We start from the raw sequence: 27818 nt of genomic DNA, 5'->3' as shown, positions 1-27818 counted from the left end.
AACTTATTCAGAAGGTGTTTCCAGATGTTTCTCAAAATTACAGAAACCATGATTGGTTGAGCGAACGAGCTATACTGGCTGCAAAAAACATAGATGTAAATGAATTAAATTTCAAAATTCAAGAACAAATTACAGGCGAATTGAGGATATATAAATCAGTTGATTCGGCTACTAATCAAGATGATGTAGTCAACTATCCACCGGAATTTTTAAACTCGCTGGATTTGCCAGGATTGCCACCTCACAATCTTCAATTAAAGGTTGGATGGGTGGTTATAATGTTGCGAAATATCAACCAACCGCGTCTTTGCAACGGTACACGGTTAGCGATAAAAAAATTACTAAACAATGTGATAGAAGCAACTATACTCAAAGGAAAGTATAAAGGGGAAGATGTTCTCATACCGCGCATCCCAATGATTCCGACTGATGTGCCATTTGAGTTTAAACGACTACAGTTTCCAGTGCGGCTTGCTTTTGCTATGACTATAAACAAGTCCCAGGGGCAATCATTAAGTGTTTGTGGTATTAATCTAGAAAACCCATGTTTCTCACATGGTCAATTGTATGTTGCCTGTTCCCGTGTTGGAAAACCATCAGATTTGTTTATCTATGCGCCAGGTAATCAAACAAAAAACATCGTATACCACAAAGCACTACAATGATAATAATAATAATTATGATTCACATGATTAACAATAAAGCGATTACTTACTTTTAAATCCTTATATATGTTTCATTTAATTATTTTTTATTCACAACGCCCTATCACCAGGGTGACGGTTCTGTTCAGGAGAATTTTTTTAAATACGTAGGCAAAAAAACTGCCACATTACAAATCTTTTTGACAGGACGAAGTCTGTCGGGTCAGCTGGTAATTTATAAAAATGGGTTTTCAATATTTTTTTGACCGTAAGCTACAATGTATTAAAAATATGGAGATATTTTGCAAGAGTGTTACCTCATATCACTGGAGTTTTCTCCCAACACCAAACCGTTCTAGACCCACTATTAAGATTTCCGATCGTATATTTTTTAATAGATGGATTTTCTGAAATGACTGAAACAAAACCAAACTAACCCAAATCAACCATTATTCCTTCTTTCACTAAACAAAAAATTATAAAAAAATATTTGTTACAAATAGAGTATTCGAACCCACCACAAAAATTAATCACACGTCAATTAGTCAACATCCCAACATCAAAGCCATTTACACTAACGAATACCTATGGATACGAACACTGTCACGAATTAATTATAGAAAGCGGGTAGCGAACCTATACAATCGAATTCGAACGCGAACGCATACACTCAAATCACAAAATTATCGGAAACCAAGATACTCCTAAATGGATAAAATGTCGTGAATCACCTTGTAAGGTTTAGCTCCTAAAACTGAACTCCCATCCAACCATAACAACTCATTTCTATATGAAATATTTTTTCGAAACACAACTAAGCATCCCGTTATTTTGATAGTTTTTTACACAGAATACTAAGAATACGGCCCTATTAATATTTGTTTGCCTTTCTGTTCCGCTGTGGCTCTGCTGTCGGTAGACAACTATTGTGATTGTTTATGAGTTAGTTGGCAACATTTTTGCTAATAAATGACACTTTGGTGACTCTTATAATATAAATTACTTATATTCATCACAGATTACCTTTTTTATGATAAATATTCGTTGTCTAATGCTAAATACATGTTATTTTAGACATAACCTATATGAACGCGGATTAAATATTGTTGATATTTAATTTGTCGTGCGTTTAGTGGAAATGACGGGTGAGTTTTTGATGTCACAATATATCTTTTAATCAGCTTCAATAATTGACCAGATATTTGATAATTCAGGCCTATATTTTCAGTTGATAGTTTTGTCTTTTTGAAGCTGGATGTGACTCATTTTGTCTAAGTTTTAGGTATATATGTTCACCATAGTTCCGCCGTCATGGGTAAATAATAACCAACCCTCATGGCCAAAAATTGATGCTGATAAGCTAATACGAAACCACAATTCTATGTTATTTTCATCCAAACAAATTGTAACAAAAAGGGTGAAAAAGCCAGAGTTATGTATCTTTTATGGGACACCGTCTATATGATAGTAGTTATTAGTTATTAGGAGTTACTTCTGAATACTGTCTGTGAAGCATACCTTGCTGTACCTGAATTTGTCATCATTTAAAGAATTGTAACACGAAACTGCTTCACTCAGAACAAAATATCCAGATTTCCTAAATAGATAACTAAAAACTGAAACTTGAAAGTGCAAACCCTTTGTATTTTACAGTTTTCCAAATTGTGAATAATAAGGTTGAGTTACTAAACCCAATGCCTTGAAAATATTGAATTTACTTATGCTCTCAGTGATTTCCAAACTTCAGAAATGTTACCAACACCCATACTCATTGTAAGAATCTAGTTATTGACCAGCAACATGGTTTCACAGCTAGGAGATCTACAGTTACCAACCTGCTAGTATATAAATAAAATAATCAAATTAGGTTTACAAATTGATGCAATTTATTCCGACTTCAGCAATGCATGTGATCTGGTGTACCATAATCTATCGGTACAGAAGTTGGTCTTGTTAGGTTCTTGTATTTTTATTACTCAGCCTCAGGGATTTCATTTGGGATTACTGTTGTTTATCTTATTCATGTACAATATCGACAATTCAATTCATGACTGTGAATTCCCGCTGTTTGTTGATGACCTGAAGTTATATTTGCCTTTGGAACGTATTGAAGATTGTCATAAGATACGGGATGATATCAATTGTCTACATGTTTGGTCTGAAAATAATGGGATGTCGTTGAATGAAGAAAGATGCTTGTATATAACGTTTGCTGAAATGAATAACAAAACCCTCTGCGACTATATTCTTGACGATGTCAATCTAAATCAGCTGAAAGAAACAAGGGATTTGAGTATTATCTTTGTTGAGAATCATCCATTCACTACATATATCAACACCACCATCAATCAAGCTCTCGAACTTCTTGGTTTTGTTTTCCGAAATTGTAAGGATCTGACATTGAAGGACATCAAAATTGTTTACCTAGCCTATATAAGATTCATGTCGCATCACAATTTTAAGCGGCAAAAGCAGAATCTGCATCAGGATGGAAAATAATCTGAAATGAGCATCATTCCCAAACATGCAATATACTCTATCTCCTAAGGAAACTATTTTGGTTAGTGAAACGTGCGTCTGGCGATCAAAAAAAGTTGGCGATAAAATGATATCAACTGTCTGCCCTATAACATCGGATGAAGAGCAAGAGTTTCGCAGTTTCAAACCTTCGAACAAACCTGGGAGGATAGGTGGTGCGGTCAGGAAGTGACTTATCGCCTCCTCAAGAGCAAAGTACCTTGTGTATCTGCCATGCACTAAATACTCGAGTAGCAGAAGCAGAATCTGCATCATGGAAGGAAAAGATGTCCACCTGAGCAGATTCCGCAAATCGTCATGCTCAAACAATGATTCATCCAAACCAGAGGCGAAAAAGACCTGCATGCATCGTCAGGAGTAGCTGACGTACAGATGCCCCCTATGTAGGAAGATTGTTGTGGGCATAAAAGTAGGCATCTTTCACCTCGAACATCATACAACCTCAATAAAGAACGATTCCAGAGCTGGATAGCCACAGAATATCTGAGATAATAGAAATAGTGTATCATAACTGGTGGGCTGTAGCTGACTAAAGCAGTCGCAGACTGACAACTGATCAGGTTCTCCCTACATTAAGGAAAATGAACCATAGTGTGGTAACTTTGAAAGTGATTATTTTCCACCAGGAAGTTCAGATCATAGAGCAGAACACGTACTCTGTTTGCCCAGCTGCGGTGACGATCAGAATTCGAGCGATGGGCAGAGTCCCACTTTTGCCAGCGGTCCGGAAACATCACTCACCATATGAAGTATTCGGCTGAATTCATTTGGTTAAGTTGAATAGATGTGAGCCATGATAAACTCTTCCAGGTTGAAGTGGATCGGCAAAAAGACTCACTCACGTTGGACCTATTTGCCTATCTATGAGCTTTTATATATTTTCCTTGACTAAATCGACATCTATACCATAAATACCATATAAAAAACGACTTTGTTTAAAAGCTGAATACGGATAAACGAAATGTGTACAAATGAATCAATATGATGCACATACAAAAATTAAATCAAATGGCAAATGAAAGCCAAGTAGGTATTATTTTTTCCATCAACATTGACTCTGAAATTCAAGCTTGAAAACTATTTTTAATATTTTTTTCTAAATACACGACTTGCTGTGGCTGGACTTGCATTGAGGATGAATAAGGTTTTTTCGAAGCAGATTGGTCTCTTTCAGTGACCATGAACCGTAAAGTTTTTGCAGTGAATAGTATTTCGGAGTTATCCAAATAGGTACTGATAATATGTAGAAAACTAATGTTTTCATCCGGAACTTTCAGAAGTCCGCCTGCAAACTCAACATATAATTTTATATCATTACTCAATTCAGTGTTGATGATTGAGAGTAGTTGTTTATGTATGGATTTCGAGAGAATTTTCCTCCAACAATCGATATTCATGACCGAGAAAGAATGTATGAAACATAGAGGTAGAATCTGATCTACTCCAATGATATTGAAAGAAAACCATAATGGATCCATATATGAAGTACCTAAAATGAATGCTCTTTTACCTCCAATTGAAAAAACTACTCGAAATGAATAAAAAATAGTAAAAACTGGGTCATATGCGTTCTTTGTTCGTCAATTCTAATTTTACGTTGTCCTTCTTCAATATCTGTACTTCCAAAAAATCTCCACCTAGATATCCCAAGTAAGTTCATTTGTATAATAATTTCTTTCTAATGCAGATCCATTCAGAAAAGATTGAACCATTTATAGATTGTTACTATAGGCGAGAAAAATATTTTGTCCTACTTTAAGAATGTTGTATTGAGAGTAAATCATCTTTGAATCAATATGTGTTCAAACTATAATCAGCTCTTCATTTTATGATGGTAGGAAAACTTGTATTATCCAAAACAACACTTCAATCAATGATCTAAACAATAAAACATTGATGAACCAATTCGGTTGAAGATTCAAAACAGACTCTAGATAATTGTCTTGAAGTGACTAATTTTGCACCAAAACAATAGAATTTCCCGTCAAATTGAGTTTATGAATGCACGCATAAATGTCACAAAGTCAATTGTTTACTATTTACGGATAACAATTTCTGTAGGTATATCTTCTGTCAGATTTAACCGTGACATCATCCTTGTATAATACTTCTGTCATATAATCAGTTGATATATATATATATATATATATATATATATATATATATATATATATATATATATATATATATATATATATATATATATAGGTATATATATATATATATATATATATATATATATATATATATATATATATATATATATATAATCAATGAAAAAAGATTATTGGACATAGCACTCATAGGAAGGTGGGCAAATCGCAGACACGTGTTTCTGGTTATTTAGCCTTCGTCAGTACGGTACAGCCAAGTGTAAAGGATAGACAACACTTGGTTGCAAGAAAGGGGCCAAACAAAGCAAGCGGATTCATCATCAGGGGCCAACTGCGATTTCATGTCATCGTTGGAAGACCTTGTGATTACAAGGACTAACTCCCAACTTCGTCACGGGAGCAGCTATAGCAACCTGCGTGACATCCGGGTCCAAGATAAATAAAAACGATGACACGATGACACGAAATCACAGTTGGCCCCTGATGATGAATCCGCTTGCTTTGTTTGGCCTCTTTCTTGCAACCAAGTGTTGTCTATCCTTTACACTTGGCTGTACCGTACTGACGAAGGCTAAATAGCCAGAAATACGTGTCTGCGGTTTGCCCACCTTCCTATGAGTGCTATGTTCAATAATCTTTTTCCATTGATAATACCATCTCACTCAATATCCCTCTATCTTTATATATATATATATATATATATATATATATATATATATATATATATATTTAAATGGATATCGAAGGCTTTAAAATGAGCGCGGTTCCAAGAACAAGAGCATAAACTGCTCTCAGTGACATATCGCTCTTAATGATGAAACCAGCAGAAACAGGAGTTGAAGTGGATCATTGTTGGACCATTTGTAATAAGTCAGATTGTCGATTTGATGAAAACACTATAAAACTCAGTTCATTGCCACTACTAGAGGCTGACGCAAAATCACATAATAATGAAGTCTACTTGAAAATTCAACAATAAAAAAAAAGTGCTCCAACACCTGAAAAAATTGGCTTGGAAAAAATCAATTGAAATGATGCAATCTACAGCTGTTTTCTATAAATTTTTGATCAAAAAATTATATTGTTAAAATGAGTAATTGATTGAAGTATATATCTACGATTTCTCTGAGATGTTTGCCTGACCAACGTCTTCAGTTCAATCGGGATGGAGCCCAGCTCCCTTACCCTTTCGGCTGATTTTATCAAAGAAGGACAAACGGGTTCATGACTGAGGGGATGGCGGTATGAAGTCCTCAGACATCAGTACCGCCCTTCACGGGATACCCCTACCTGGCTGGGGTGGGATGGATGAAAAAGCTATTCGTCCGTTAACGGGGGACATGAGGGCCTCATTCGACAGAGTGTCGGGGCCTTCTATATCGGGAGGGGTCGTCTACAGTATAGTCTATAGCTTCCCTAACTAACGGATTTTCGTGAGTTTCCGCACTTTCAAAAACTCGCCGATTCCTCGACTGAATGGACTGCCGAATGGAAGTTAGCTGCAAATATCTGCGGATGGCTTGGTTCCGCACGAACCAAGGAGCATTCACAATCTTCCTTATTAGTTTGTTTTGCAATACCTCCAGAATGGAAATATTATATTTCGCCGCTTGTCCCCAGACGCCTGAAGCATACATGATGACAGGCTTGAACATCGTGTTATAGATGGTAATCTTGTTTTTGAGACTCATTTTTGATTTTCTATTGATCAGAGGGTACAGACTTGCAATCCGACCCTCGATCCTAGATTTGACGTACATGATGTGCGGGTTCCAAGTTAGAAAGCCGAGGTACTTTACCCGCGCTTGCCAGTCAATCTCCCTTCCAGAGATTCTCACTTTTCTGGCCGGAGAAAATAGCAATCTTTCCATGGTTATCGTCTGAGTAGACGACGCCGAGCTCTCGACCCATGGAAGACGAGAGAAGAGCCGTTTATCGGCGTACAGAGATATCTGCACACGCTCGGGCCTTGGAAGGTCGCTGGTGTAAAGAGAATACAGCGTCGGAGAGAGCACAGCCCCCTGTGGCAGTCCAGCGAGGATCTCTCTGTTATCAGACAGGGAGCCCTGTACTCTAACCTGAAAAGTTCTGTCTTTCAGGAAAGACCCAATCCACCGTATCAGACTCCAAGGCAGGTCAAACGCGTTCAATTTGTGCAGAAGGCCTTCTTGCCAAACAGCATATCGCGGTCGATGTCGTCAACGTTAAGCTGAAAGTGACGTTCCATCGTGTCAGCAAAGGCTAACGCTTTGTCGGCGGGAGAGTAGCACACTCCGCGCTCTCCGTGAATGGGTGAGAGAGCAGTCATCTTCCCCCTGAGCCTGCGGGTGACTCGCCAAAGCTCGTCACTCCCAGGTTCGAAGGATTCCAAGAGCTCTTCCCACCTTTCATTTCGGTGATCAAGATGGCCTGCTTGACTTAGTTGGCCATCCTATCTGACGCAAATTTGTCCCCTGGGAAAAGGGTTCGTTGACAGAGCCTTCTTAAGCGATTTCTCTCTCGTATCAAGGCTTTGATACGAGGGGGAAACTCACTATAGATCTTCAGCGGACACTCTTCCATGGAGTTGGTCGCTCGAAACGCATCAATCACAGAAAGCTCGAAACGTTCAACTGCCGCGTCGAGTTCGTCGGGAGAGTCGAGTACCTCAGGAGGGGCACGCATCTCTTCGAGCTGGGCTGTGAAGACATCCCAGTCCGTCTTAGATCTCATGCGAGAAAGGAAGATGATCGCCCAATACCAGGATTACTGGGTTATGATCGGAATCCAGTTCCGACAGAACGTTTGACAAAAATGCCAACTCCCTCTCCAGCACGTCCAACACTTTCTCTGTGAAAGAGTTTGTAGTTTGGAATGACAATAGATTCGTTCCTGAGATGTGTCTCTTGGACAAAAGCCACATTGATGTTGTTTTCAATTAAAAAATCAGTTTCTTAAAACGAATGCTAATAGCATTCAAAAAAACTATCTTCGGAGATCTAGGCAACGTTGGTTGTCTAGACATTGGCAGTTCCGGTTATCACGTCAGTATTCACCGTGAACATTTTCTGTGAAACGGGGAATTTAACAAACAGCTTTTTCATCTAGTTCAGTGCGGCACAGATGTCTGAAACCCCCTGAGTCTGAGGTGAGGGTTTAGGTCGAGGGGAGGTGGGCTTCGCTGTACTGCTTGCACCCTTGGATGCAGCTTTAGCAAAGCTGATCCCTCTTGGACGCGTCCAGACCTCGCAGGTCTCCCTGAAGAGGCTGGTTTTTTGGGAATTGGCTGCCCTTTGCATTGTACTTTGGGGTACGCAGGGCAGCCACGGTAATTGGCGGTGTGGACCGCTTTGCAATTATTGCACTTCGGGGGGTCAGTCCTGGCCTTTTTGTAGGCGTTCGTCAAGTGCCTGCCAGCGCATTTAACGCAAATAGGCACTGCCAGGCATTTGCGCTGACAGTGACCCACCGGGTCAGTGCCACCTGACCCGGTGGTCAGGGTGGGTGTAGGGGGGGTGTACTCCTCGTCATGAACTGATTGAAATGATTCGACAATTCCTACGGATTTGTCAGAAGCACTGTCATTTGATGTCTTTGCATTGTCCATTTTCACATCGTTTGAATTTTCATTAGATGTGGCCGCCTCGTTGGCCTGATTTTGGGCCACTGGTGAAGAAGAGGCTTCTGACTCGCAATGAAACTTCCGAGCTTTTTTCCTCAACTTTTTGTCTTGGGTTTGTTGGCTGGCTTTTCGTTGGTTACCCGAATCCATTCGTCGATACGGCGTTTGGAGACGTCGGGCAAAGGAGGAAATATATCATTGAATCTCCTCTTCTTGGATGTTCGTCGCTAGACACTCGTTCTGAGGAACGGTCACGGACAGGCGGACCATTAACCTGGTCACGAGCTGTCCGCGAGTGACAGTCATCCCCAGGGTTTGGCAATGTTTTGCCAAGCAAATCTGACTGAGTCAGGCCCAGGGCACATGTCAATTGGCTTATGAAGCCAATAATTTCACCCTCTTCCTTCCCAGTCAGGCTGCATAGCAGTTCCTCCATACCGCCGTGACACGAAAACTGACTTTTGAATACTAGAAACAAGCTTTGAGCGCCAAAAACGCAACGAAAATGAACACTAGCGTAACGCTAGTTGCACACACACCGATTTTGGACGGCCGATTTTGTACCGGTGGTCCAAATTCCAATAGTGAACCACAAGTGGGAACGGGACCTTGCGCACACGCCGACCGGTGATCGTCGCCGGTAAAATACCGGTGAGCAGCCGTCCACTGCCACGTTATCACCGGCAGTACCGGCAGTACTCACCGGTTTTTTACCGACCATTCCAATCTCGAATGCTCGGTGAAATTGTAGTTACTACGCATTAACTTCGTTTTGGTAGTACGTGCTAATCACGACAACAAAGCAACTGATTGTTTGACCGATAAGAATCCGGTGAGTGTGCAAGCACCCGCTACCAATAAAATATCGGCCGATTTTATACTGGCCGTCCAAAATCGGTGTGTGTGCAACTAGCGTAACTCTCGGACACTTCAGCTCTCATCCGCTGTTGCCAACGGACTGTCTGAGATGTTTGAGTTCTATCATTTATATATCTATTAAAATCCACTTTATTTTACAGATGTATTGCACGTATACTATTCAATTAAAAAAAATTATTTCAAAGCCACGTATTTCTTTCAAATAAATATTATACATATTGTTCAAAACACATCGATAATCAGGTTCCTATTCCAGAAACATTGTCATAAAAAAATTATTGGTGCTGAAACAACGGTGTTGAAGTGATCTAACTCAACTGAGACTGGTTGTTTTTTGTCACCTGGTCGTTTATATGGTCACGCGTGTTTCCAGGTTGAACATAAAAACGTCATTTTTAGTTTGAAGATGTTCCACAAAATTTATGAAATGAAATGTAGTTGTTGCATGATGGTGCATCAGTCTACTCCAGGTTCGTAATGCGAGAACATCCGGATAGGTCGGGGAGGTAGACAGTCATGGCCATAGTTATTTTTTGAGAATCATCATTAGTTTTTGAAAATTATTGTGAATAAAGTATTGGTTTACGATCAATGTTTATCAATAAATTGAAATTCCGAGTATATCCAGAGGTATCAGGAAGAAACAGAAATTTCGAAACATAGTTTTTATTTTTTTCCGGGGTTATTTTTCGAAGGGTTCTGAAATAAATTGCACTTTTAATTGCCACTTTTGCCTACTACATAATGGTGTTTTCAGATTTGCTATCCGACGTGTCGTCTTCCTGCCATCATCAACTTTATTTTTTCTTAGGGGCGCTACATTGGATTCTTTCTGTTTTGAACAGAACCAGATTTTACCTTTTCAATGATGTATCATAAATTATCATTCTTTTTCTAAAAATTGGAGATATTGAAAAAAATGTATTCTTATCATAATAGGCTTTGACTTTAAAGTTACTAAATTTGACTTTCAATTTTTTACACTCAATGATATTTTGTTACTACAAGTCATGAAATTTTTTTCGAAAAATGACTTTCACGAATGACGAAAAGAGTTATATGATACAAATTTATTACAAATACAATTGGAACAATGTTAGGACATCGGAAATGTATTCAAACTTGTATCTCGAAAGACGATAACCACATCGATCTATGCTCAAGTTAATGGATCAAAATATCACCAAGTTTGGTTCATTTAAAAACCGAGAAAAAAATACGGAGACAGAATGGACCAGGAAACTAAAAAAATTTTGATGAATGAGGTATGTATGAAGTTAGTTAGATATTGTTCTTTTGAATAAAAAATAATAATTGGCAGATGAACATGACCCCGAGGAAATCTACACGTCAAATTTCCTCCGAAATGAATATTCGTCATACAAGTGCTTGGAGACATCTCAGAAAAGCGGTTTAAAATGTTACAAAATACACATATCTTAAAAATTGCATCCAGGTGGTCTCGAAAGGCGACTAGAATTTGGTAATTGGCTAATAAGAAGACCTGATTTTCCGGTTTTCCTAGAAAATGTAATTTGAAAGCACTTTCACGAATTGTGAAATATTCAACCGAAATAACAAACACATCTGGAGCATAAACAACCCTAGGCGTTTCCGAGAAATTCGACCTCAAATGGGATTTAATATTACCGTACGGGCAGGAATTTACAAATATAGAATCTTGGGTCCTCATTTATTCGACGGAATTCTGAATGGAGAAACATATCACCAGTTTTTGATGTCGATTTTTTAAGACTATTTGGATGATCTACCTTTGGCTAAGTATAACGTATAACAACATCTGGTTTCAACATGATGGTGATCCACCGCACACTACCAGATGAATATCTAGTTAGCTGACTGAAAGGTTTGGTAATGAATGGATAGAGAATAATGGGCTGGTGAGGTGGCTCGCAAGGTCTCCAGACCAAGTGTTATGGATACATTCTTATGGGGTACACTAAAAAATAGAGTTTATGGTCAGATAGAATATATTGAGGACTTTCAACACAGCATTGTTGGAGATTTTGGAATATTGAGGATGAGGGAAAGTAATCGTGCAGTGAATAATATTCGAAGATGGACACAATTAAGTTGAAGGCTAGCATTTTGAGCATTTGCTGTGTTTTACTTTTATCTTCGCATTTTAGTTAATTATTGTTATTTGTTCAAAGTTTTATTTTCATTGAAAAGGACGCAATGCCTAATTTACCTCGTACACACCTCATTTATCAAATTTTTATTGTTGATTATGTTTCCGTATTTTTTCATTGGCTTTTCAAACGAACCAAACTCGGTGAGATTTTGATCTAATAACTTGAACATAGTTCGATGTGGTTGTCGTCTTTCGGGATACAAGTTTAAATACATTTCCGATGTCTTAACACTGTTTCTATCGTAATTGTGATAAATGTGTATCATATCTCTTTTTTCTTCATTCGTGGAAGCCATTTTTCGCCAAAAATTCAATGGCTTGTACTGTAACAAAATGTCATTGAGTGTAACAAATTGAAAGTCAAATTTAGAAACATCAAAGTCAAAGCCTATCATGATAAGAATTAATTTTTTTTAATATCTCCAATTTTTCGAAAAAAAATGATACCTTATGACACATCATTGGAAAGGTAAATTCCGATTCTATTCAAAACAGAAAGAATGTAGCGCCAATAAGAAAAAATAAAGTTGATGATGGTGGCCGGAAGATGAAATGTCGGATAGCAAATCTGAAAACATTATTATGTAGCAGGGAAAGTGGCAATGTGGAAGTGCAATTCACTTTCGAAAGCCAGAAAAAATAAAAACCATTTTCCGAAATTTCAGTTTTTTCCGAATATCTCCGGATATAATAGGAAATTCAGAACTTCCTCAACTACTTATTGTTAGTCAGGTAAATGCTCAACTTTTTCCCAATTTATCGCATTTCATTTTCATACGGTATTGACTCGGTTTCAACATCATATCTGAGCATAATTGTTGTTGAGTTGTTTATTTCGGGCCAAAACAATAAAAAGGATCTTTTTATCTACGCCTGATAGCCGAGATAACAAAAACTGATACAATGTGTAGCTAGTCTAGATTCAAAATTGAAACAAATCTTCGCAAATCATTAACCGTCGAGTTGAGTGATGTTTTAATCACTATGGATGAAGAATTTTCGTTTATGGACTTTGATTTATTCGAAGTGGCGCAAAACGGATGCTTGTCTGTGTTGAACATTGCCCTGGATAATCTGGAAATATATGATTTCAGTGTAGACACTCAGGATCGCACTGGAAATACATTATTGCATTACATTGCTGCGTCAGGTAATTCTCTCAGAGATGTTCGAGCCCTTTTCAGCTTTCAGTAGATCCATACATTTGCTGTTGAATACAAAAAACCCGAGGGATATTCTTCCAGATAGATTTTTATTGAGCTGTTCTAGTTTTGAGATACAGATTTAGTCACAGAAATCAATCAGGAATTTAGGTGAACATATAAGATCTGTCGTTCCTACGTATTTCTTTAACCTCGTCGTCGATTTTCGTATAAATTGGAAATTTATAAATTTCTAAATTCACATATGCCCACTTCATGTTCGTTGTCTTCAAACGGTTGAAACTACCATTTTGTGGAAAAGTGCAGGTTTAGGCATTTTATGGATTCACATTTCATCCAATTGTATTAATAAAAATAGTTTTCTTCGTGTTTTCAAACACGATTTATCATGAATTTCAGCTTGTCACTTCTTGAGAATCATTCTAATACCAAAAATTATGAGAAACAAACAATATTGCAAAAACACTATAATATGAGAATTGCATTCATACCGATACTTTACATCATCAGAGCTGTTATCACTGTCGAATTGTTTGGTCTATGTTTATTTTCAATATAATTTCAATATTTCAAAATGATTAGATTTGTGAATCACCTTCAAATAGCTGGTATTCTTTTGCTATCAATTATTCAAATATTATTAGTTGATTTAAACAATCTCGTTGTGTGATTGAAATGATCTTTAATTCCATTTATTTATCTATTTGCAAATGCAAAAACATACTTAAATAACAATTGATTAGTAATCTTTACATGAACCTATATAGCGGTAAATTTCTAATGAATTCGAAGTGAGGTTATGTTTGTTTGAGGTCATTCTTAACCATTACATGTCATTCACATTAGCGATGTCTTTTTTGTTCCCAACTCATTTCTTTTAGCTTTAGAGTGATTTCGAAAAAAGGTACTTTCAAGAATTTCCAAAAGTAAAATTTTTATTTTCATTATATTGTTTTCGAAAATGTGTATTCTGATCCAACCAAACTTCAAGATTGCATGAGATGAGGTAATTTGTTGAAAAATTATCATCGAAATCGATTGTGATGTGAATTATTGGGGGTTCATCTCTTTTTTTTTCAATTATTTGGGTTGTCTAATGTTCTTTCGTCAGTCAATTAGTTCCATAACAATAGTTTTCTCATAAAACCCATTTTCACGGACTTTCCATATTCTACAAAAGTTATTCTTTCAGAAAATCCATGGTTTTTCCGTTATTCAACGTTAAATGCTTCAAACTAAGTTGATTCTTAACTCCCTCAATTTTGTACCTAGATCATTATTAAAATAACAATATCTATGTCTTTGGGATGGAGAAATGCCATGTAACTTTATAAATTTTCAAATAATAATTTGATTATCATTACTTTCAAAGCAGTCACGTTCTTATTATTATTTTCATACACGATTTTTTGGAAAATGCTGTATAAAAAAGTATCAAAGTACTGAGAATTTTGAGAAAAACATTTACATCTGGTACAGAATAAACCCCAAATATTATTTGAAAGATTTTCCATCAAAAGTTATGTTTTCATAGAATTTCACTTAAGAAAATGATTTTCGAATTGACACTCGGTATAAAACAGCTGAGAGTTTTTATGTAATAACGTTCATTGAAGACGAAATCTCTAGAATCTCAGTTTTATATTTTCGAATCTGATTCAGACCTATTTGAAGTTCCGAAACTATCACCAGCAACAACCCATACTATAATGTGAAAACATCAGCTTATTTTACTCCACAGGAAATGAAGAAACAACTTGCAAGCTAATATCACTTTCCGCCTACACAAACATTTTGAATGATAAGGGGGAGACTCCTTTACATCTTGCATGCGTAAATGGTCACCTCAACATAGTCAAACTATTGCTAGAAAACAACGCCAAACTAAACGCAGTTGATTTTTACGGAGAAACCCCCCTGTTCAAAGCGGTGAGAGGGGAAAGAAAACAAATCACGAAATATTTGATAACTCAACATGCTATAGTGAACAACTCGAATAAAATCAACGAAAAGTTGATTCACCTTGCTGTTATTCATGATGACATTGAACTAGCCGAAGTTCTACTAAATGTTGGACAGGATCCAGATGTCGCCACAGATGCAGGTAATTGAAAAAAATATATAAACGTATTTGGTAACAGATGAGGATATACATGATGATCATGGGATAATAGTTTTTCACAGCTATGGAAATAAAAACGAATAGAGCATAAAATATGGATGAGGAATTGTTTCAAAAACTAGCTTTTATTGAACCGTATACACTTTACGTTTACTCAAAATAAAGAATCAATTCTAAGTGAAATTAAAATATGCTATTGCCTTTGATCATGATGTAATGTTGAACTTGTATTTTTCATAATAATGTTCAGAGAAAGACGTATCCACTGGTTAATTTCACTAAACTTGCGGAAGTATTAAATTGGTTCATCAATTTGCTGGACAAGCAACACTATATATTAGGTGGAAGTGAAGTAATAACTGATTATTATCATTGATAACGATTTCATTGTGAACAGTTCTCCCACAAAAGTACTAGAACCACGTTGGCATCATCAGGAGATAACTAAGAAAGTAGCCCTACCAGGCTAGCATGGCGAATCCAGCAAAATTGCAAAAAATACATCAATTTGTAGGTAATTAGTTGCCAAAACAACGATTTTGTTTCTCGTGTCGATCACTAGAAATCGCAAATAATACTATCGTGATATAAAGGTAGCAATAAATTATATGTTTTCCCTTTGATCGCTACAGAATATTTAGTTGCTGAACCTTGGATATAATGAAAAATTTTTGAATATTTTTTTTATTTTTTATGACCTTGCTATCTTGAAACTGGTTTTTCCTGTAATTAAAGATGTTCTAAATTTGTTGCCAACCAAGAGTAAACTTGAATACACCTTGAGTACCAGCAGCGAAATAGTTGAAACCGATCGGTCGATTTTTATTTTTTTTTCTTTTTCCTCGATGTTGCTATCTATCTTGATACTGGTTTTCCTGAGAATAAAAAGCGTTTTAAATTTGTTGCTCATCAGGAGAGTACTCAAATACACTCCGAGAATCAGCAATAAAATAGTTGGCCTTGATCGGCCGATTTTTAATATTTTTCAAATTCTCCCTGTTCTTGCTATAATACGAAGTATTATGAATTTGTTGCTCACCAGAAGGGGAATCAAGTACACCTTGAGTATCAGTAACAAATTAGTTGAAACCGATAGGCCGATTTTTATTTTTTTTTTTTCATTTTCCTAATTCTTGCTACCTTGAAACTGCTTTTCTTTGAGATGAAAAGTGTTTCAAATTTGTTGCTCATCAGGAGTCCAAAATAAAATATGCAAGAATTGAATACTGCGAATTTTTTTTCAATCCTTGTTGACGAAACTATTGATGTTTCACAACAAGAACAAATGTCCATTTGTGTGAGATATGCCGAGCCAAAAGATAATGTGTTCATCTTGCGTGAAGATTTTTTAACCTTTGTAACAGTTGAGAATACAAAAGGAAAGTATTTAGCTGATGCAATTTTATCTGAATTGAAATCTTTGGGAGTAGATTGCGAATACTTGATCGGACAAGGATATGATGGAGCTTCTTCGATGAAAGGAAGTTTTAAAGGTGTGCAGGCAGTAATTCGTGAGTCACATCCAGAAGCCTTATACGTCCATTGCAGCTCAAATTCATTGAATTTAGCTCTGGCTCATTCTTGCCAAATTCAGCCTATTCGAAATACTATTGGAATTATAAAATCCGTTGCAATTTTCATCAATTCCTCGGCAAAACCAAACAAGTGCTTGAAAGAGAATATTGAGAAATACTTCCTCGAAACATAATGGAAAAACCTTGCGGCAATATGCGAGACCTGTTGGATTGAAAATCATGATGGGTTGTTAAGATTCAAGGAAATCTATAAAGGTATTGTTGATACTCTAGTATTCAAGGATTCTAAATAATTGAGTTTGCAACCCTTCCTTGCATAGTGTAGAATTTCCGTATCGTTTAGATTCGAAAACTTGTGGTTGCATGCCAAGGAATGATTTGAAAACGTCGAATCATTTGTTCCTAGTCTTAATTTAATTTGTTGATTACGATTTTTTATAACTATTGCAAAATGGAATATATAAAAATGGTTGATAATATTTTTTTTCCAATTGATATTTAGCTATCTCTGTTTTCACATTAAACAATGGCAGTTATTAACATAGGATATGAATTTTTACGTAATTTGTTTATTAAATTGCTTTAAACAAATAGGTAAATTCAATATTTGGAAAACAATTTTTTTGCTATTTTGTTTTCTAGAGATAATTATGATTTGGAAAATTTTTTCCTTAATTTTAATTTTTAATGATTTAAAATCGATTTTCTTATATTTCGATTATTTAAAGAATTAGTTAAGAAATACTTTTGCTTTTGAAAATCATAATTTACACTTTCAAATAGTTTGGCAAACAAAAAATATTTTTGATGATTTTTGAAAGTAAAATAATTTCTCAAATCATTTAAACAATCGAAATATAAAAAAATCGATTGTAAATAATTAAAAATTGAAATTGAGAAAGAAAAAATGTTTCAAATCATAATTATCTCTAAACAAAATAGGAACATTTTTCTTTGAAAAATATTAAATTTCTCTACTTGTTTAAAACAATTTAATAAACAAATTATGTGAAAAATTCATATGCTATGTTAATAATTGCCCTTGTTTGAGGTAAAAACAGACATAGCTAAATATCAATTGAAAAAAAAAGTTATCAACAATTTTTGGATATTGCATTTCGCAATAGTTATAAAAAATCATAAATAACAGATTAATAAATTTTTATCGCAGGATCGTATGGAGTATATATATATATATATATATATCAAAAGGGCTCCACGAAGTTTAAAATTTATAGGCCCATTATTTATACCTTTTATCCCATTATTTATGCCAACGGAGAGAATAATTTTTTAAAAATGGAGATAAAACTTTTTTTCTACGGGACTCGATTCATTCAAGTGTTAAGAAGATACTAAAACTCTTTCAAATTTTCAAAATGACATTTTATGTCATAAAAAAAATTATTTATTTTGATAAACTCTCTATAGCGGCAGCGCGCGGATGCCATAACAGTCGCGCGGAACCCAATTTTCAGAGTCAAATCAAAATTATAAATAATGTAGATAGAGTTTTGTGTGTCGAAATTTTTTTACCGGAAATTTCCTCCTCTTCAACGAGTTTTTTTCAAAATTGCTTAAATAATAATATTTTTTGAGTTATTACCGAAAAACTAAATACAATTTTTTTTGTAATTCTATTTTGTCAATAACAAATGTGATTTTTACCTGCACCAAAATCCTTCAAAAATATTTTTTTAGAGGTGATTCCGAATCACCTATGCCCTAAATTTGTTTGCTACAAGAGCATAGGGCAAACTACAACACAAAAGGTCCTGAAACTTATTTCAGAATTACTATAATGGTTCCACTTTTGGATGATTTCATTGATCAGCTTCAGTCGAGATTTCAAAATCATAAAGCCACATTATAATCTCTCAACATTTCAATTTCTTCTGTGTGTTGCAAAGAACAAATCAATAATAAATATTAAGAATATTCCTTTGAGTTCTATAAAAAATATTCAGAATGGGACTTTGTGAATGCTGAATTAGACATGTGGTGGATAAAATGGCTGGAAGAATCTGAACTAGATCGACCAACATGCAACCAGTCCTTATTTCCAAACACTCACAAACTTTTAAAAATCTTGGCGACACTGCCTGTTTCCACATTTCCACAAATTCCACAAGCCAGGAACGACTAAATGGTTTGTCGTTAATGTCAATCCACCGTAGAATTGACATCGACATCGAGGAGGTCATTGATTTGTTCGCTGCAAAGAAAGCTAGAAACCTAAATTTGATTTTGTAAAAAATGTTAATATTTCTGTAATGTAATAAATATATATGATCATGTAACACCATTTTCTTTTTCTTCTTCGTTCTTGCTATCTTGATACTGGTTTTCCTGAGAATAAAAAGCGTTTCAAGTTTGTTGCTCATCAGGAGGTTACTCAAATACACTCCGAGAATCAGCAACAAAATAGTTGGCTTTGATCAGCCGATTTTTAATATTTTTTTGAATCATCCCAGTTCTTGCTATCTTGAAACCGGTATTTTCTGGAATACGGAGTATTATGAATTTGTTGCTCATCAGGAGGGTACTCAAATACACCTTGAGTATCAGCAACAAAATAGTTGAAACCGATCGGCCGATTTTCATTTTTTTTATTTTCCACATTCTTGCTATTTCGAAACTGGTTTTTCTTAGAGTAAAAAGTGTTTCAAATTTGTTGCTCACCAGGAGTATACTCAAATACACCTTGAGTATCAGCAACAAAATAGTTGGTCTTGATGGGCCATTTTTTAATATTTTTTTAAATTATCTCTGTTCTTGTTATCTTGAAACCGGTTTTTTTCTGGAATAGAAAGTATTCTTGATTTGTTACTCATTACAAGATTACTCAAATACCCCTGGAGGATGAGCAACAAAATAGTTGAAACCGATCGGCCGATTTTTAAAATATTTGAAGTAAAACTCCTTTAGGCGTGACCAGGGATTAACTCTGATTTTTTTTCTGATAGAAGTTACGCTAGTCAGTTCGTCATCTTTTTAGGTAGTTTCGGCTATTCAAAAATAGTTAACTGTATTAGTCTTGAGTATTTGTAATGTACTCCGTGTCTCTTGCCTTATAGATGAATTAGGGGCAAAGATCATAATCAATCAAAGGATTATTTACTTTCTTTTTATCAAACATATGAATCGTGAAAAACAAAGTAAATCAGGAGTTTACGGTTTCAATGAAACAATGATTCATCTGTTATAACTTTTGTAATGCATTGATTAGTAAAAAAATTTTTAGAAATTTTCTAATGTCAGCAACATTTTTTCATTTTTAATAACAAGCGTATATTGACAAGTACTAATTCAACCTTCAATTCAACATTTTTGATTTCGATATTACTTTGCTACCAAACTGTTATCGTTTAATATTAGATATTATTTTATTTTTGATTTTTAAATGACAGCAAACAGTCGAAAAATTGTCCAACATGTGAGAGTATGTCAACGAATTTTATATAGAATATGACCCGGTACAATGAGACAAGCTGTTTAACTGGAATGTAAAACATAAAATTTTATTTTGAAAAATGAATAATTTCCTTACAAATTTTCTGTCTTACACTTCCATTATTATTATTCAATAATTTTATTCATTTATTCGGTTGATATCGAATATTTCAATGATTTTCTCAACTGTATAAAATAACCGGAATATTCCAAACTTCCACTTGGTTGGCTAATAATGTTGGTACTTCCATTTTACTATTTATAACTATTTATGACATTTTTAATTTATTTTAATTATTAAAATTTTATTTGATTTTTAAAATTATCATTGTCAGTATTTACTACTGTTACTTTATTTATTGGTCATGTAGCTCAGTTATAATTCAATTGAATACATACAAAATTTGTTTTTCAAATTACGCCAAGAAGTATAACTTCTAACGTGCGTACACAAGTACATTTACAGTTCTTAAATTTTCAATCGCAAAACAGGGAAGGAAGTTTGATTAATTATAAATTAAGTTCAAAATAAATTTATGTATATTCTCAGTATGATGTTTTAATTGACAATCAAATCAATAATGATAAAAACATATGACATGCTTCACAGATAAATGTGATTCTCATTGTAAAAAGATGTGGAGTCGTAAGAATTGGAGGTATTATCATATGTTTGAAAATTTGTGTATCGATTAATGAGCTTTTCATAAGTCTCCAGTTGAAATTTTATGTTGATTGCTCGTACAGTTTACGTGAAATAAATTATTGAAGTTGCTCCTTATACACGTAAAGGTATGGAGTGCTGACCACCGTAGTATGAAATTTTGTTGCTGATTTTTGCAGTATATTTGAGTACTCTCGTGATGAGCAACAAATTTGAAACGCATTTTATTATCAGGAAAACCAGTATCAAGATAGGAAGATCGAGGAAAAAGAAAAAAAAAATAAAATCGGCCGATCGGTTTCAAATATTTTGTTGCTGATACCCAGGAGTATTTGAGTATACTCCTGGTAAGCAACAAATTTGAAACACTTTTCATTCTAAGGAAAACCAGTTTCAAGATAGCAAAAACGTGGAAAATAGAAAAAAAATTGAAAATCCGCCGATCGGTTTCAACTGTTTCGTTGCTGATACTCAAGGTGTATTTAAGTTTACTCTTGGTTAGCAACAAATTCAGAACATCTTTAATTCTAGGAAAAAACAGTTTCAAGATAGCAAGATCATAAAATATTAAAAAAAAATTATTTAAAATTTTTTCGCTATATCCAAGGTTCAGCAACTAAATAGCAACTAAGATCAAAGGAAAAGTATATAATTTACTGAGTTACCTTGCTACCTTTAAATCACGATAGCATTATTTGCGATTTCTAGAGATCGGCACGAGCAACAAAATCGTTGTTTTGGCAACTAATTAGCTACAAATTGATGTATTTTTTTTTGCAATTTTGCTGGATTAGGCATGCTAGCCTAATAGGGTTTAAGAAAGTCTTCTTTGAAGGTGGTTGACAATATTTCATGGTGCATTTCATCAGTTCCGACTTTCATTGTCTAATATGATACGGAATGATTTGAAATCCCTGAAAGAACCAATAAAATGGAAAAGATTAGCTGAAAAAATAACAATTAAATCAAGCAAAAAACCTAAACTACAATGAAATGGAATACAAGCAACGATTGAAAATTGATCAATTAACAAAGAATGAAAATTGAAATCAAAAGATTTCAAGTCAAGTTACTTCACGACGTTTCGATTGTTGGTATCCACAATCATCTTCGAGTGATAACTGGACTTATTTCTCCGAGAACTCACTATTATAGGTCATTCGAGTGCTTTTACCTATTCCCTCTGCCCTCTCTCCGCTTCATCGATTTTAGCGGGAGTTTGCCGTTTTCCGCTTGATTAAGGGTTTCCATATGTTGCGTATCTATACGTTAGCTTGGTTAAATTCGTTGTTGGGCAACATATATGCTGCTTATTTGAATTTTCTCCTGAACTAGTGTTCCTCCTTGTGAATAATTTCAGCTTGAGACCACTCGATGTTATTTTGATGAGTCCAAACATGCTCTGCTATTTCTGATTTGTTGGTTTCTCCTCGCTGTGTGTGTTTCTTGTGCTCGACAATGCAGACTTTCAATAGGCTCTAAGTTCTACTGATATAGGATTCTCCGCACTCGCAGGGTATCCGGTAATTGTAATTCTTGGAATCGCAGTCCGCGTTTGGTGGATTTTCGTGAGGCTTCTAAGGATAGTGTTCCCAGATCTGAAGCAGTTTCTGATGTTATACTTGTACCCAATTCTTCTTATTCTTTTTGGCAATCCTCTGATGATGTAGGGAGGTGCAAGTACTGGTTGTGACGGCTTCTATTCCATGTGAGGCTCTTGCTGTCTTCTAGCCAAAATCTGTTCTACCATCACTTTGGAGTAAAAATTCCGTTGAAGGTCAGTTTTGATGATGTCTAGTTCCTTTTCGAGATCTTCCTTCGTATTACAGAGCCCGAAAACACGCTTTACTAGAGGTCTACATGAGAGAGGAATCATCTATTTTGAGCAAAAAACCTTTCTTATTCCTTTCATTACATTAGCTTGGTACGCTATTGCTTTGCGCATTACAGAGATATCCAGCTTCGCAATGAGGAGACTTTCGTTATATTTGATTCAGAATTTTGTTACTCTTCTTATCAAATTACAATTTGGTGAACTCCACTTTTTTTAAAATTTAAAATAGCGACAATTATTGATCTTTCATTGCCATGAGAACCAAAAGATTGTGTGAAATTTCAACTCAAACTGTTAAGGTTTACACGCATGCCATCAGATCAAGTTATATGAAAGCTTGCATACAAGCTCATAATGTATGAAAGGTGATTTTATACCATGTTCATTTCATTTTTTTCGATGAAAGTGTTACACAATATCATCAGAGGTCAACTGGTATAACCCTTCCATTTATGGAAATATCGAATCAAAATCAGATTTTCCATTTTCAACTGAAAAATTGTCACTTGTTATCCAGAATTTGAATTTATTTTTGGAAAGTCCCATTTAAAATTCAGAATCTATTTTGTTGAACATGAACTGTTTTTTTGTGCATATGAAAACGTCCACTAAAAAAGAGTAGCTATTGGTTGCATTTGAGAAATCAAATCTGACAAACAAAAATTCAACGACTCTTGATAAAAATTTGTCTTAACTGTTAGTAAGTAAGTAAGTAAGTTAAACTGGATGAGAAAAGCAATTTGCGGTACATTTTCAGGTAACAACCAGCGATAAAATCAACAGTGATGATACTGAGAGCTATGTAATTAACATATATGTGTCAATGATGAAATTGATACGATGCATATTGATATGAGTATGTTCTCATAACAATGCATTCACCTGAGAATATATCAGGAAATAATCTTTACGAATACCACTCGATTTGAAAATCTTCTCAAATGAGTCAATTTTTTAACGAAAACAAGATGGACCAGAATACAATTCCAATCAACATCCCACCAGCAAAACACTTATCAACAATTTTAATCAATCAGAACAACCCGGCAGAAATTTATACTAACCAGGGCTAAGCATTGTCATGGACACCTCATTCTCAACACTCCTCACTTTCATAAAAATGAGTTAAGACAAAACTTTTCAGTCTATCGTTGCTGAGATATCGAAATACCACGTTACTCAATGTATATACCACTGAAGGTGTCTGCAGAAGCAGACGAAACGTTTCTTCCTTTCTGCCACGGTATAATAGCGCGAATATCATTTTTTCGAGAAAACATATGATCTGATATATCATTTTATGGGAAAATAATACGAATCATATTCAATTCGGAATACTGAACGTCCAGCAAAGAGTCAGGTGTAAAAATAGTCTTACCTGTGTTAGAATATATCTATTCGAAAAACAACTAGGTATCATGGCGAAGTAACTATTCCAATTCGGAATACTGAACGTCCAGCAAAGAGGCAGGTGTAAAAATAGTCTTACCTCTGTTAGAATATATCTATTCGAAAAACAACTGGGTATCATGGCGAAGTAACTATTCCAATTCAATTGCATATAATCAGGTTCCATAAAGATATATGTATGTATGTATATGCTGAGACACCATCGTTGATGTTTTAAAAAATTACCACAGGATACTGATTGATATATTACCACCTGATATCAAATCTGTTGCATCCAGGAAGAAATACAAAAGCAAGTTGCAATGTTTCCTAATAGAGAAATGTTTCTATGATCTCGAAAATGTTATTGCCTTCTGTTATGAACACTAAGCAGAATCTTCAATGAAGGTGCAATTTAAAAAACTATTCTAGAAATTTACAAAAAACGATATCAATCGATATCGAGTACTCTCAATAAACATTCAAGGATCACAAGAACTCAAGAAGTGCAAATATTTTCCGTAATTATTTTCGTAATATGATGAGAAATAACAATTGATAACAGCACTCAGTATGGAGTTTATGATAATTTATACTGTACTTCAGAAAACAAATACATTCTCTTGTTCTCTGAGTATGTTTCGATAAAAGAGATAAATATCGAGTGTGCAGGTGATTTGAAAGTGGAAACATTTTTGGCGATTCATCACTACTTTGGAAAGATACATCTTTTAGTCACTGAAATATTTTTACGAATCTGACATTATCTAAATCTCAATAAACATCTTATTGAGTTTCTGATATTTCCTCATAAGAACTTCATGTAAAACTAATAAACATTCATGGAAAAGTCAACGCGGGTGTTTCCTAGGTGTAGAACAATATATTGGAAAATACCGGAAATCTAGTATATTTTTTCGAACTGTCGTTGTTATCAATGTTGCATGAATGCCTGGCTTCTCAAAAAATAAATGGATGGTACCTACCCTTATTTAAAATTATCTAAAAGAACAAACAGTTCAGGCCAATCTCAACTCACCTACACGGTAGATTAATGGACTGACACCTATCAGAAAACAACTACTCCTCTGTCTGATAACACGAAGGGCATTGGATTATATCCGACAGGTGTCAGTGCAGTATTCTTCACAGAACTCATTCCTATATGGTGTTGACAATACACCTTGTAAGAAGGCATATTTGAATACTGACTGTGAAGTATAGGCGAGTTGGAACTGGCCTAAACAAATTGTTTTTTCAGTTATTTTGATTTATAGCCAGTCTTCAAGTATGCCCCCATACTATATGTGGAAAACTTTTTTTAATGTATCAACGTCATTAATTATACTGCACTTCAAATTTTCATATTCATTTAGCATTTCACTTTGCAAAGAGGGCCCAGCTTCACTGCCTTCAAGACTAATGTTACCAACAAACTGGTCCAAATACTATTTGTTGAGTCTTCCCATTGGGAAAAGTATTTGACATTTTATCAACAACTTGGAAATTACTTGATCAGGGTCAAGTATTTTCACAGCCGCTGGGCTATCCAAAAATATTTCTATTGATTCATTTGTGAGGTTAGTTTTTGCCAATCAATGTTCACAAAAGCTAAAACAGGAGATTTTCGATTGAAATACAGTCGCAAATCTCTTATCCTGTGCTATGTCTGCAACTGAATATGCCTTCAGCAGTTCCTGAAGGTGTTTTCATTCCATCCGTGAACCAATATGTTTATATCTGCTCATGCCCGAATACTATGAACTTCAGTAACAGCTAGTAGAATATTACTACAGGCTTTCCTTCACAATATGGTCCTTGCCAAGATAAAAAGATCATCTGCCTGAGCTTACAGATCTACTTCATTTATATCAAGGACATCAATCAGACCATCTGTCAGGAGAGACCACAGAAGGGGGATAAAACCCCGTTCTGACGGCAAACCATCGTGTCATGCATCATTATTTCATACCTCGTTCGGTTACGTTATGAAATGATTGACATGGCCAAAACTCAAAATACTTCTGGATGCGAACTGTGTCATCTCGCAATGACAGTTTCGGTGATATATTACAGGCCATTGACTCATATAAATACATATCTCAAGATAACTACTTTGTAACGAAATGATTGTGACCGAACTGGGTCAAATAATGAGTAAAGTGTAAATCATACAATGTATATTATTATTAACAAAATAGAATAAAATTGAAATTAAACTCACTCTATACGTCATGTTCACTCTTGACACCTCTCGGATATAATCCAACCCCCTTCGTGGTATAAGCCTGAGGAGTAGTTGTTTTATGATAGGTATCAGTCCATTAACCTTCTGTGTTGGTAAGGGAAAACTAGCCTGAAAGAATTTTTAAATATTACTGAAGATTTTTCCCAACACCAAACTGTTATTTCAACACCTCGACACGTGTTTCGATCACCAAGTGATCATCTTCAAGAGGAAGATCAGTTCATTCATCTTCAAGAAGAAGATCAGTTTGATCGTCTTCTTAAAGATGGATCATTTGGTGATCGAAACATGTGTCGAGATGTTGAAATAACGGTTTGGTGTTGAAAAAAACTTCAGTGATATTCATTACTACACCAAAGGTTCCAAACAGTGTATCACAGGTATACAATTCGATTAGTACATAGTGTTTTTCTCTTTCATTAGGTGAAACTCCAATACACCAAGCTATCAAATCTTCCAATTTACCGATGCTGAATCTTCTTATAGAAAGAGAAGCGGATATAACTGTCAGAGATCACCAAAATGCAACGCTTCTCCATCTTGCAGTCAGATATAAAAACGAAGACATCTGTCAAAAGCTGATAGATCACGGTCTCGACGTGAATGCTAAAGATGGGAATGGATCAACGCCTCTACACATTGCTGTCGAAACAAATGGCACTTCTGTAGTGAAACTTCTGTTGGAGAACAAAGCAGATATCAATTTGATAGACGAGGATCACTATACTCCGCTACATGTTGCAGCATCATTCAATCGTCATTGGGATGTTGTAGACATTTTATTGAAAAATAATGCACGACCTGATTTGAAGACTGTTCATGGTGATTTGCCTATTCACATAGCTGCCGGTCGGGGTAATATAAGAGGATTCATATCTCTATATAGTAAGAAATACATAAATTGTATGAATAATCTCAGTTTAACCCCGTATCAACTAGCTGAGGTGAAAGGGCATACTGTGATAGTACAGTTGTCTCTAGATCTGGATAAAAATAATAATGGTGGAAATAAAATTCCCGTTTTGAAGCAGTTGTATATGGCAAAAAGAAAATCTATTAGGTGATTTTGAATGTACATGATAATACTTGGAAATATTTTTTGTTTATCTTGAATAATATGTTTGAACACTGAAACTTAGTGAAACGATTTTAAGAGCTGTCAAAGCATTTTCAATGTCCCTATCGAACAACAAAATGCAGAAATCAAAAGAAGTAAATTATTTTCAAAAAATGTATTTTAGTATATGCATAGCTAAAAGTGTGATCCGTATAGAATATGCACGATTTGATATTATACTAATTTAAATTATAAAGAATTACATACAATCACAAATTCCCAATATCTAGTGGACATTGATTTCTTGAAAATTATCATACTCAGTCACCTCAGAATATTACTAGGCAGTAATCCTCAACGTATTAACCTGTTATTGCCAGTTTTCACTAGTGAGTATTTCAGGTGACAAGACACAGTCTTGC

At 35.1% G+C, this 27818-nt stretch overlaps 2 protein-coding genes across 2 annotated transcripts in view; one reads left to right on the top strand and one right to left on the bottom strand.

The window, feature by feature from the left end:
- The window catches only part of Epac (Exchange protein directly activated by cAMP), a 757111-nt gene that overhangs the window by 500068 nt on the left and 229225 nt on the right, over positions 1-27818 (bottom strand). The gene's annotated exons all lie outside the window — the stretch shown is intronic.
- On the top strand, positions 12828-27497 carry LOC111513081 (uncharacterized). Its single transcript, XM_023169238.2, has 3 exons — positions 12828-13081; positions 14836-15198; positions 26763-27497. The coding sequence occupies exons 1-3, from the start codon at positions 12916-12918 to the stop codon at positions 27401-27403; spliced, it is 1170 nt and encodes a 389-aa protein (XP_023025006.1). The 5' UTR covers positions 12828-12915; the 3' UTR covers positions 27404-27497.

This window comes from Leptinotarsa decemlineata, unplaced genomic scaffold (genome assembly GCF_025532065.1).
Source record: "Leptinotarsa decemlineata unplaced genomic scaffold, Ldec_3_MD MMD2_tig00001019_RagTag_RagTag, whole genome shotgun sequence".
NCBI classification, from domain to species: domain Eukaryota; kingdom Metazoa; phylum Arthropoda; class Insecta; order Coleoptera; family Chrysomelidae; genus Leptinotarsa; species Leptinotarsa decemlineata.
This window is presented reverse-complemented; position numbering and strand designations above follow the sequence as displayed.